Source organism: Fistularia commersonii, chromosome 18 (genome assembly GCF_037954325.1).
Source record: "Fistularia commersonii isolate RoL2024-O1a breed Wild chromosome 18, RoL_Fcom_v1.0, whole genome shotgun sequence".
NCBI lineage: Eukaryota > Metazoa > Chordata > Actinopteri > Syngnathiformes > Fistulariidae > Fistularia > Fistularia commersonii.
This window is the reverse complement of record NC_141301.1, coordinates 14,071,274-14,084,382: the sequence shown is the minus strand read 5'-3', so window position 1 is coordinate 14,084,382 and position 13,109 is coordinate 14,071,274. Positions and strand designations below refer to the sequence as shown.

Genomic DNA, 13,109 nt, shown 5'->3' with positions numbered 1-13,109 from the left:
GTCATGGTGCTACCCGTCTGAGGTCACGCTCACACATAGTGGAAGCCTTCCACGTCACCCGGTAATATTTCCTACTTTGTCTTTTTCACCCCCCGCCCTCTCTCTCTGTGCGCTACTGCGGCTGTGCGGTCAGGAGAAACTGAAACCGATACACGGCGTCGTCCTGTTGCAGTTGCGTCAGCGCTAATGTGAAAATGGAAGCCGGCTAATGAGAAAGGAAGCGCCAGATAGTGCATGAATATTGCGTTGCGGCGCGCGTGTGCGCAGGCGTGCGTTTCCCCATCTGCCCCTTGGTTGAGAACCTGGGGCAGAGAGAGGAGAAGGAGGGCAGCGATGCTTGTGTGTGTGTGTGTGTGTGTGTGTGTGTGTGTGCGCGCGGAAAAACAGATGTGGAAAGGAAAGAAAAAGAATGTGGAGCGCTCGGATAGCGGTGTTGACGGAGGGAAAGTGGCGAATGGAAACCAGCTGTGGCCTTAGAGAGCACACGCGACAAACCAATCAGGTTTAAAACACAAACACACACACACACACACACACACAAACACACACACGGGCCTCTCGATTTCCCATGTAACCTTCTGTTCACCTTCTATCCTTGACGATTGTCCTGATAAGGGCGCGAACCCGCGCAGGTCACCTTTGAGGACGCGCTATTCATTGTTTTGTGTGGGACAAAGAAATTCTCCCTTTACCAAACAAGGCGAGTCTGCACAGGTAGATTTAGAACCTGGATAAAAAATCGAAAGATGGCACGGGATAATTTATGTTCGCTTTCCAGTCTGCATTTGTCACTGGAATGAGGTTTTTCCGGTTTTGCACATTTCACTGGCGATTTGGGAAGCGACTACCGGCTTCTCAAATGAATAAAGAACGATATAATACAATACTGTTTACACTTCTAACATTGTTCACTGATGCTTCTGGTTACAACTGAATGAGATTTTGATGGAACAGGAAAACACCTTTCCAGACTGTGCATATGACAATAATGATAATTATTATAACAATACGAAAACACTCAAGGTCACCGTACTGAAAAATCACAAAATACAGATTTAAGATGAAAAATAAAAAAGCAATAAAAGTGACAAAGTGGGGAAAAACAAATATGTTTTCATATAAAACATATTTAAAAATAGTTTATATTTGTAAAAATAAATTATATTTAAAAAAAAAAAGGGAGAAAAGTGAAGGAATTCTCAATGACAACAATGGAAAAAAATTGATGTTTGTCACAGTAAAAGTGGCAGCACTGGAGCATAACGTATGGGTTTCACTATTATCTCTGGTAAATATCTGAGGAAGAGCCCACATTTGCTCGAAATGTCATGCCAGAATGCGTTTTTCGTAAAACTAAAATTTACGTAAAAAAAAAAAAAAATTAGTAATAAATAGTAGAATAAATTATCTTTACTTTTGGAGCATTTTTGGTATGCGGATTTTTAAAAGTCATGCCAGAATGCGTTTTTTGTAAAAATAAAATTTACGAAAAAAAAAGCTTATTTAGTCATAAATAGTAAGATAAATTATCTTTACTTTTGGAGCATTTTTGGTATCCAGATTTTCAAAAGTCATGCCAGAATGCGTTTTTCGTAAAAATAAAATTTACGAGAAAAAAAAATTATTTAGTCATAAATAGTAAGATAAATTATCTTTACTTTTGGAGCATTTTTGGTATCCAGATTTTTAAAAGTCATGCCAGAATGCGTTTTTTGTAAAAATAAAATTTACGAAAAAAAAAAATTATTTAGTCATAAATAGTAAGATAAATTATCTTTACTTTTGGAGCATTTTTGGTATCCAGATTTTCAAAAGTCATGCCAGAATGCGTTTTTCGTAAAACTAAAATTTACGTACAAAAAAAAAAATTAGTAATAAATAGTAGAATAAATTATCTTTACTTTTGGAGCATTTTTGGTATGCGGATTTTTAAAAGTCATGCCAGAATGCGTTTTTTGTAAAAATAAAATTTACGAAAAAAAAAGCTTATTTAGTCATAAATAGTAAGATGAATTATCTTTACTTTTGGAGCATTTTTGGTATCCAGATTTTTAAAAGTCATGCCAGAATGCGTTTTTTGTAAAAATAAAATTTACGAAAAAAAAAATTATTTAGTCATAAATAGTAAGATAAATTATCTTTACTTTTGGAGCATTTTTGGTATCCAGATTTTCAAAAGTCATGCCAGAATGCGTTTTTTGTAAAAATAAAATTTACGAAAAAAAAAAAATATTTAGTCATAAATAGTAAGATAAATTATCTTTACTTTTGGAGCATTTTTGGTATCCAGATTTTTAAAAGTCATGCCAGAATGCGTTTTTCGTAAAAATAAAATTTACGAGAAAAAAAAATTATTTAGTCATAAATAGTAAGATAAATTATCTTTACTTTTGGAGCATTTTTGGTATGCGGATTTTTAAAAGTCATGCCAGAATGCGTTTTTTGTAAAAATAAAATTTACGAAAAAAAAAAAAAAAATTAGTCATAAATAGTAAGATAAATTATCTTTACTTTTGGAGCATTTTTGGTATCCAGATTTTCAAAAGTCATGCCAGAATGCGTTTTTCGTAAAAATAAAATTTACAAAAAAAAAAAAAAAATTAGTAATAAATAGTAGAATAAATTATCTTTACTTTTGGAGCATTTTTGGTATGCGGATTTTTAAAAATCATGCCAGAATGCGTTTTTTGTAAAAATAAAATTTACGAAAATAAAAAGCTTATTTAGTCATAAATAGTAAGATAAATTATCTTTACTTTTGGAGCATTTTTGGTATCCAGATTTTTAAAAGTCATGCCAGAATGCGTTTTTTGTAAAAATAAAATTTACGAAAAAAAAAATAAAAATTTAGTCATAAATAGTAAGATAAATTATCTTTACTTTTGGAGCATTTTTGGTATCCAGATTTTCAAAAGTCATGCCAGAATGCGTTTTTTGTAAAAATAAAATTTACGAAAAAAAAAAAAAAATTAGTAATAAATAGTAGAATAAATTATCTTTACTTTTGGAGCATTTTTGGTATGCAGATTTTTAAAAGTCATGCCAGAATGCGTTTTTTGTAAAAATAAAATTTACGAAAAAAAAAGCTTATTTAGTCATAAATAGTAAGATAAATTATCTTTACTTTTGGAGCATTTTTGGTATCCAGATTTTTAAAAGTCATGCCAGAATGCGTTTTTTGTAAAACTAAAATTTACGTAAAAAAAAAATTATTTAGTCATAAATAGTAGAATAAATTATCTTTACTTTTGGAGCATTTTTGGTATCCAGATTTTCAAAAGTCATGCCAGAATGCGTTTTTCGTAAAACTAAAATTTACGTAAAAAAAAAAAAAATTAGTAATAAATAGTAGAATAAATTATCTTTACTTTTGGAGCATTTTTGGTATGCGGATTTTTAAAAGTCATGCCAGAATGCGTTTTTTGTAAAAATAAAATTTATGAAAAAAAAAGCTTATTTAGTCATAAATAGTAAGATAAATTATCTTTACTTTTGGAGCATTTTTGGTATCCAGATTTTTAAAAGTCATGCCAGAATGCGTTTTTTGTAAAAATAAAATTTACGAAAAAAAAAAATTATTTAGTCATAAATAGTAAGATAAATTATCTTTACTTTTGGAGCATTTTTGGTATCCAGATTTTTAAAAGTCATGCCAGAATGCGTTTTTTGTAAAAATAAAATTTACGAAAAAAAAAAAATATTTAGTCATAAATAGTAAGATAAATTATCTTTACTTTTGGAGCATTTTTGGTATCCAGATTTTCAAAAGTCATGCCAGAATGCGTTTTTCGTAAAAATAAAATTTACAAAAAAAAAAAATTATTTAGTCATAAATAGTAAGATAAATTATCTTTACTTTTGGAGCATTTTTGGTATCCAGATTTTTAAAAGTCATGCCAGAATGCGTTTTTTGTAAAAATAAAATTTATGAAAAAAAAAAATTATTTAGTCATAAATAGTAAGATAAATTATCTTTACTTTTGGAGCATTTTTGGTATCCAGATTTTCAAAAGTCATGCCAGAATGCGTTTTTCGTAAAACTAAAATTTACGTAAAAAAAAAAAAAATTAGTAATAAATAGTAGAATAAATTATCTTTACTTTTGGAGCATTTTTGGTATGCGGATTTTTAAAAGTCATGCCAGAATGCGTTTTTTTTGTAAAAATAAAATTTACGAAAAAAAAAGCTTATTTAGTCATAAATAGTAAGATAAATTATCTTTACTTTTGGAGCATTTTTGGTATCCAGATTTTTAAAAGTCATGCCAGAATGCGTTTTTTGTAAAAATAAAATTTACGTAAAAAAAAATTATTTAGTCATAAATAGGCAGATAAATTATCTTTACTTTTGGAGCATTTTTGGTATCCAGATTTTTAAAAGTCATGCCAGAATGCGTTTTTTGTAAAAATAAAATTTACGAAAAAAAAATTATTTAGTCATAAATAGTAAGATAAATTATCTTTACTTTTGGAGCATTTTTGGTATCCAGATTTTCAAAAGTCATGCCAGAATGCGTTTTTCGTAAAACTAAAATTTACATAAAAAAAAAAAAATAGTAATAAATAGTAGAATAAATTATCTTTACTTTTGGAGCATTTTTGGTATGCAGATTTTTAAAAGTCATGCCAGAATGCGTTTTTTGTAAAAATAAAATTTACGAAAAAAAAAAGCTTATTTAGTCATAAATAGTAAGATAAATTATCTTTACTTTTGGAGCATTTTTGGTATGCGGATTTTTAAAAGTCATGCCAGAATGCGTTTTTTGTAAAAATAAAATTTACGAAAAAAAAAAAAAAAATTAGTCATAAATAGTAAGATAAATTATCTTTACTTTTGGAGCATTTTTGGTATCCAGATTTTCAAAAGTCATGCCAGAATGCGTTTTTCGTAAAAATAAAATTTACAAAAAAAAAAAAAAAAATTGTAATAAATAGTAGAATAAATTATCTTTACTTTTGGAGCATTTTTGGTATGCGGATTTTTAAAAGTCATGCCAGAATGCGTTTTTTGTAAAAATAAAATTTACGAAAAAAAAAAAAAAATTTAGTCATAAATAGTAAGATAAATTATCTTTCCTTTTGAGCATTTTTGGTATCCAGATTTTCAAAAGTCATGCCAGAATGCGTTTTTCGTAAAACTAAAATTTACAAAAAAAAAAAAAAATTAGTAATAAATAGTAGAATAAATTATCTTTACTTTTGGAGCATTTTTGGTATGCGGATTTTTAAAAGTCATGCCAGAATGCGTTTTTTGTAAAAATAAAATTTACGAAAATAAAAAGCTTATTTAGTCATAAATAGTAAGATAAATTATCTTTACTTTTGGAGCATTTTTGGTATCCAGATTTTTAAAAGTCATGCCAGAATGCGTTTTTTGTAAAAATAAAATTTACGAAAAAAAAAATAAAAATTTAGTCATAAATAGTAAGATAAATTATCTTTACTTTTGGAGCATTTTTGGTATCCAGATTTTCAAAAGTCATGCCAGAATGCGTTTTTTGTAAAAATAAAATTTACGAAAAAAAAAAAAAATTAGTAATAAATAGTAGAATAAATTATCTTTACTTTTGGAGCATTTTTGGTATGCGGATTTTTAAAAGTCATGCCAGAATGCGTTTTTTGTAAAAATAAAATTTACGAAAATAAAAAGCTTATTTAGTCATAAATAGTAAGATAAATTATCTTTACTTTTGGAGCATTTTTGGTATCCAGATTTTTAAAAGTCATGCCAGAATGCGTTTTTTGTAAAAATAAAATTTACGAAAAAAAAAATAAAAATTTAGTCATAAATAGTAAGATAAATTATCTTTACTTTTGGAGCATTTTTGGTATCCAGATTTTCAAAAGTCATGCCAGAATGCGTTTTTTGTAAAAATAAAATTTACGAAAAAAAAAAAAAATTAGTAATAAATAGTAGAATAAATTATCTTTACTTTTGGAGCATTTTTGGTGTGCGGATTTTTAAAAGTCATGCCAGAATGCGTTTTTTGTAAAAATAAAATTTACAAAAAAAAAAAAGCTTATTTAGTCATAAATAGTAAGATAAATTATCTTTACTTTTGGAGCATTTTTGGTATCCAGATTTTCAAAAGTCATGCCAGAATGCGTTTTTGGTAAAAATAAAATTTACGAAAAAAAAAAATATTTAGTCATAGATAGTAAGATAAATTATCTTTACTTTTGGAGCATTTTTGGTATCCAGATTTTCAAAAGTCATGCCAGAATGCGTTTTTCGCAAAACTAAAATTTACATAAAAAAAAAAAAAAATTAGTAATAAATAGTAGAATAAATTATCTTTACTTTTGGAGCATTTTTGGTATGCGGATTTTTAAAAGTCATGCCAGAATGCGTTTTTTGTAAAAATAAAATTTACGAAAAAAAAAGCTTATTTAGTCATAAATAGTAAGATAAATTATCTTTACTTTTGGAGCATTTTTGGTATCCAGATTTTTAAAAGTCATGCCAGAATGCGTTTTTTGTAAAACTAAAATTTACGTAAAAAAAAAAATATTTAGTCATAAATAGTAGAATAAATTATCTTTACTTTTGGAGCATTTTTGGTATCCAGATTTTCAAAAGTCATGCCAGAATGCGTTTTTTGTAAAAATAAAATTTACGAAAAAAAAAAATTATTTAGTCATAAATAGTAAGATAAATTATCTTTACTTTTGGAGCATTTTTGGTATGCGGATTTTTAAAAGTAATGCCAGAATGCGTTTTTTGTAAAAATAAAATTTACGAGAAAAAAAAATTATTTAGTCATAAATAGTAAGATAAATTATCTTTACTTTTGGAGCATTTTTGGTATCCAAATTTTTAAAAGTCATGCCAGAATGCGTTTTTCGTAAAAATAAAATTTACGGAAAAAAAAAGAATTTAGTAATAAATGGTGAAATAAATTATCTTTACTTTTGGAGCCTTTTTGGTTTGCGGATTTTTCTCAAACCTCTATTGGGTTTCATTACTTACCTGTGCTTGTGTGTGTGTGTGTGTGTGTGTGTGTTGCAGCTCCCGCATATGCCTCACATCAGCGAGTGTCTAATGAAAAGAAGCCTGAAACCCACCGACTTGAGGGACATGACGCTGGGACAGCTCCAGGTTATAGTCAATGATCTGCACTCCCAGATTGAGAGTGAGTTGACATTACACACTCACTCACACACACACACACACACACACACTTTCATGTGGATGTGAAAGAACCTTTACTTGGTGCTTGTTTGTCAATTCAGAGAAAAATTACCAGTTAATAGCTTCCTCACAGAGTTTACTGTCACTGCATGCCAAACACGATTGGGGTTTAGAGATGATTAATCTGTCATTTTACTTCAAAAAGTCTTGAAAACTTTCTGAAACGGCTGCGAAAGTCCCCACGACTTCCAAATCCTGAGCTACTTTATCTTCCCCTGAGATGTTTTCGCCGACACCGCGTGATTTCGCGCAATGTTGGACCCTTTGTCCACGTTTCAAAATGAATTTTAGGGGCCATTTCTCCGATCACGTTTCCAACATTCACTCTTAGAGTCCATTAAATATGGAGAGACGTTTAATCGTCCCCTGGAAAGGATCTTCATGACGGTTTCCCTCTGCCCTTCGCCTCAGGTCTAAACGAAGAGTTAGTACAGCTGCTGGTGATCCGAGACGAGCTGCACATGGAGCAGGACGCCATGTTGGTCGACATCGAGGATCTCACCAGGTGACGACCCCTTTCTGCCTCCGCGTCCTTTCTTTTTCGTCTCTCAAGACTCGTGAACGTCCATATTTACGTACACATTTACAAATACATTTTCCCGGTTCTCCATGACGTCCAGATGTACGAACGAGAGGGAGAGAATGGTAGATTGAGACCCTGAATAGTCAATTTGAGGTGTGAATGTCTCTATCGCAGCCGTCCCCAACCCCTCGGATCTTATTTTATTCGAAATAAGATGCAAAAAAGTTCTTAATCCTGAGCTACTTTTTACCGCTGATCTTCCCCTGAGATGTTTTCGCCGGCGTCGCGTGATTTAGCGCAATGTCGGAAACCTTTGTCCACCTGAAATGAGATCTAATGAAAAAATTGTTATTATTTGTACCAAGAAAGATTGTCTTTGCAGACCCGTACCAAATGCGATCCACAAAGAAAATCTTTCTTGGTACAAATGATAGTTTTTTCAATAAAACCAACTGTTTCCACCTTCGCCTTCCTGCCGCACTTAATAATGTAATTGCCTTATATAAAGCACAACAGTTATATTCAGATTAAATACTGTGAACTGGCAAAAGTTTTTATTATTTGAGCCCCTGCACCTCTAATCGGTCCACGGAAACATTTTCATGCATTAAAACAAATAAGTGAGATTTTAAAATTAAACAGACCAATTGATCCACAGCAATTTATTATGGGTACAGCATCAACAAGCGATTTAAGGAAAAACCAGGTGTCTTCGCTTAGAGTTCTTCTATTAATTGCACATAAAATGATCCCAGTAAACTGGCTCAAACCCCACCCACCTACCCTGGACCAGCGGCGTCAGAGGCTTAAGGATGGAAACTGCATGGAACGCATAACAGCAAACTTACGACTTCAGACAGACCTATATCTTGACAAATGGGCACCCATTAAAAAATATTTGGAGAGTTGAAGATATTATCTCTAATTGACTGAGTTAGATGTTTTTTTGTGTTTTTTTTTTATAGTTTTATTTTATTTTTCGCTTGCTATTGAGGAAATAAGTGACCCATAAAGAATATTGTATAATGTGTATCTTGTTATGAGGTTTTGTAAGAATGTGTGTGACTCTGTTAAGGAACCTGTTCTAATAAATGTTCAAAAAAAAAAAAAAAAAGTTGGGAACCGCTGCTCTAGTGCTCCGAATGGTTGCATGGCTACATGATGTTTTATTAGTAATTTGTAAAGTTGTAGTTGAAGGTGAATGGTTGTATATGTGAATGCCACCCTGAGTGCAGGACAAGCAGAAATAATGATGAATGAATGACCGAGTCGTCCCTCCAATGGTCGAGGTCGCTGCTTCGATTCCAGAACCAAGATCAGCTTTGATTCGGCTCTTTATCGATAAACGAAAGGTCCGATGTTATTGCACCTGGCGTTCCTACAAGGATGAAACCAAACAGTTGTTTTCCCTTTCGCAGGCACGCCGAGAGCCAGCAGAAACATTTGGCTGAGAGAACCCTGTCCAAATAGGAGACCCGTCCCCCTTCCCCCGCTCCGCCCCGTGCCACCCAGTCCCGAACCGGACCCCCGATTTCCCCGTTCCGATCCAAATCCTGCCCGCTTGCCCCGAGTACTTTGCCCCTCCGCCTCCCCATATCCCTACCCATCAGTCCGAGCCGGCACAGAAGAAGAAAACCACCGTCATTCATCTTGCTTCTGTGGTTTCCAACCCAGCGCCGAGGACAGAAGAGCACATCCTGCTCCTGCAGCGAGGAGACCGGATTAGATGGCGTGTCGTCACGGACTCTGTCCCCCCCCCCACCCCACCCCGGCTTCCCGTGCAGTGATCGGCCTTCGCTTTGCTATCGTTTCTTTTAAACTTTCTACATTTCGCCACTAAATTATAACTGTCAAATGCAGGAAAAAAAAAAAAAAAAAAAAAAAAAAATTACAATAAAAATAAATAAATAAAAAAAATGTTGGGGAAAAAAAAAAAATAATAGTAAAACTTTAGTAGAAAGTCATCCATGAGGAAAAAAAAAAAAGGAACATCGTAGAAAAAAAAAATAAAAAGATGGAAAACTAACTTCTCCAGATCATTTTAAGTTGGACAGTAATTTTAAAGTATTTCAGAGTCGACCTGTTTTTATTCCGCACAAATGGTAGTTTTCAACTGAGAGATGTTGGTCTGAAGGTGCTAACGGAGTGTAAAGGAAACATGCCTGCCTTGTAGTGGAGTCGTAGCTTTTGGTAACACGTTCACTCTTAATCGCTCCTCAACATTTTGTGAATGTTGATTTTTTCTGACACATTTTGAAAAGGAACAAGTGTGTTTGATATTGTTTTCATCCTGTCGTATGCAGAAAAACTTTATTTGAGGGAAGAGATGTTTATGTACAGAAATGTAAAATAAAGAATAAAACTTTGTTTCGTACGCCGGCGTTTGGCGATGTTACGTTCCCGTGACCTCACGCAGATGCGGGCCAGTTTCCTATTTCTGGTGATTCACCCTGCATAATGTGTCACACATTTAATCCCCACGCTGTTTCGCCGCTGCCCCGATCTCGGCCACTTTCTTATTCGGTCACCGAATCCGCGCGGTCTGGGACGGCACCCTGGTAAAGTCACGCATGATTCTATTAGGATGAGACATAATGCCAGAAAAAAAATCCTACACTGTTGATGAACTTCATGAATGCATAATCAAGTGTGTGTGTGTGTGTGTGTGTGTGTGTGTGTGTGTGTGTCTCAGATTTTCATTGTGCTGAAGCCGTTGCGGTGAGGCCCTGAAAAAGGAAACTTCCTCCTTGGCACTTGCTAGTGCTGCAGTTTCCCACAGACCACCACCCCAGGCAATCAAAAAAGGAGGTCAAAAAATACTAAGGGTTGGAGTCTTCTTCCTCTTCTTCCTCTTCTTCTTCTTCTTCTTCTTCTTCTTCTTCTGGGTTCGCCCTCTTCTGCAACCTAACTCACTTCCTGTCTGCGTTCCCTCCGCCCATAAACCTCCTCTTCGGTGCTCCAGATCTCCAGCAAATCGCTCTCATCAATGACGTGAATCACATTTCGCACCGAAATGCAAGCATGATCCAACTATACTCGTTTAACCGGTAGAAGCTGACCTGCATATATTTGCGATACTTCATTCCAATCGAAAAGCACCTGCGAATAAGCACGTTTCATAAGAGGTTACCGCAGCCACACCCTGCACACCTGCAGCAGCAGAAGGCTTTTGTCTTTGCCAGCGGCACCGGATTTCGGAAGGTTCGCGATTCGTCGGGATGATGACTCAACTAAGTTGGATGTGAGAGCAAATAGTTTGGTGTGAAGATTAAAACACAATCTGCCGAAGAGGCAACGCCTCTCCGAAAAACCATAAGAACGAACACGACACACCTCGTTTGTTGGAATTGAATAGTTAAAGTTTATTGTCAGTATTGCCATATGTTCACACATACAGTGCATTGAAACAACAATACTCTAAGACCCACAGTGCAAAATTATAAAAAATTATAAATAATTTGTCACAAAAACCTGTACACTATAATCATAACTCCAGACAATAACTTTATTCCTGTATATTGGTAAATATAGAGACTTTTTTTTTTACTTTTAACTTTTTTTTTGTACTTTATACTTGCTTAAGAGTTTATTAATTTTAATTAATTTTACATGTATTTTTTAGCTTATCTTGTCCTTGTTTGTCTTGCTGCTGCTGCAAAACCATTTCCTAAGCATGGGGTCATTATAGTGCATCTCATCTGAAAAAATGACGAGTTATGTTGAGGTTGAAGTGGACTTTCCAGTTGAAAAAGTAGTTCTAAGGTGCAGTTGCAAGAAAAAAAAAAAAAGAAAAGTGACAGCGGTATAGAATAGAAAAGAATTTGTTGTATTATTTCAACCGCTCATGGCAGAAACTGGACAGTGCAAGAAAAAATAGGATACTAAAAATAAACAATAAACAGTGGTGATATACATATTAAGCAAGATGCTAAAGACCTTCTACCAGCGTTCGTCTTGCTATTGTGCGCTGGAGGGGCGGTGCTACGACGGGCGAGGTCAACAGGCTCAACAAGCCGGGGAGGAAAGCCCGCTCTCTGGGGGGACTCAACCTGGACCATCTTGAATCGCTGTCAGCGGGGGAGGGGGAAGGACAAACCGGGAGCTACCTGGACAATCCTTCCCAACCCCTGCACCACGACCCGTGGTCGATGGGCAGCTCCTTCGCCCGACGGCCATCAGATTGTAGAACAGCAGTCTGGACAGCACAAGACTCCGGTGCATCTGTGTTACCTCACTACCTCACACATTCGCATGTGTCACACCCTAACTGCATTATCTATTTTTATCCTCGTTGGTGTCGCTCCATGCACATTCCAATGTGTTTTTGTCATTGTTCTTGCCACTTTTTTTGTTTCTTATCCCCGTTGTCGTTTTGGTTGCAAGGGTAATCTCACCCTTGCTGTTTTTTGCTTGCTCTGTTTTTTCATGCTGCTGTATATTTTTATCCTCGTGGTTGTTAATTTTGCTGTCTATTTTTTTGTGCATGTCTTTTGCTATCTTTTAATTGTCCCTTCTATTTGTTTTCATTTATATTTCTTATCATATATTGTCGTTGTTGCACTGCTGTGACAAAGGAATTTCCCATATGGGGATCAATATCCTATCCTATCCTATCCTATCCCATCCTATCCTTTCCCATCCTATCCTTTCCCATCCTATCCTATCCTTTCCCATCCTATCCTATCCTATCCTATCCTATCCTATCCTATCCTTTCCTTTCCTATCTTTTCCTATCTAAACAGGTAGGGCTTAAGATAAGATAAGATAACCTTTATTGAGCCCCGGTGGGGAAATTCCTTTGCTTGTTTGGGCTTGTTTAACAAGTTGGGAATAGATACATTGACAATATATAAACAGTACGACCAGTATAAACATGTGAAAAAGTACAGTTCAGTACTGAACCGTTCTACCCGACTTCCATCAGACTTTTGAACATCTGACACTCATTAATCTCCCTGTTTCTCCACTTCAAATGTCTTATCTGCACCGTTACCGTTGTTCATATTCATAATAATGTTTACACTCTCATTATTTCTTATCAGTACATATACTGCTCCAAAAAAATAAAGGGAACACTTGAACAACACAATGTAACTCCAAGTCAATCACACTTGTGTGAAATCATAGTGTCCACTCAGGAAGCAACACAGATTCATTTTGACTTGTTTTAAGGACATTACATCAAAGTTGGATCAGCCTGGAGTTTTTTTTTACACTTTGATTTTTTGTGTGTGATTCCTAATCCAGACCTCCATGGGTTGATACAATTGATTTCCATTGATCATTTTTGTGTGATTTTGTTGTCAGCACATTCAACTGTGTAAAGAGCAAAGTATTTCATAAGAATATTTCATTCATTTAGATCTAGGATGTGTTTTTTAAGTGTTCCCTTTAT

The 13,109-nt window shown here is 34.0% G+C and overlaps 1 protein-coding gene across 1 annotated transcript in view; it reads left to right on the top strand.

Annotated features, from left to right (window-relative positions):
- The window catches only part of schip1 (schwannomin interacting protein 1), a 49,865-nt gene extending 39,777 nt beyond the window's left edge, over positions 1-10,088 (top strand). The window contains exons 6-8 of the mRNA XM_086164240.1: positions 7,009-7,132; positions 7,603-7,696; positions 9,133-10,088. Coding sequence (XP_086020366.1) covers positions 7,009-7,132; positions 7,603-7,696; positions 9,133-9,184 — 270 coding nt within the window. The 3' untranslated portion in view covers positions 9,185-10,088. The remainder of the gene's footprint in view (positions 1-7,008; positions 7,133-7,602; positions 7,697-9,132) is intronic.
- The last annotated feature ends 3,021 nt before the right edge of the window (positions 10,089-13,109 follow it).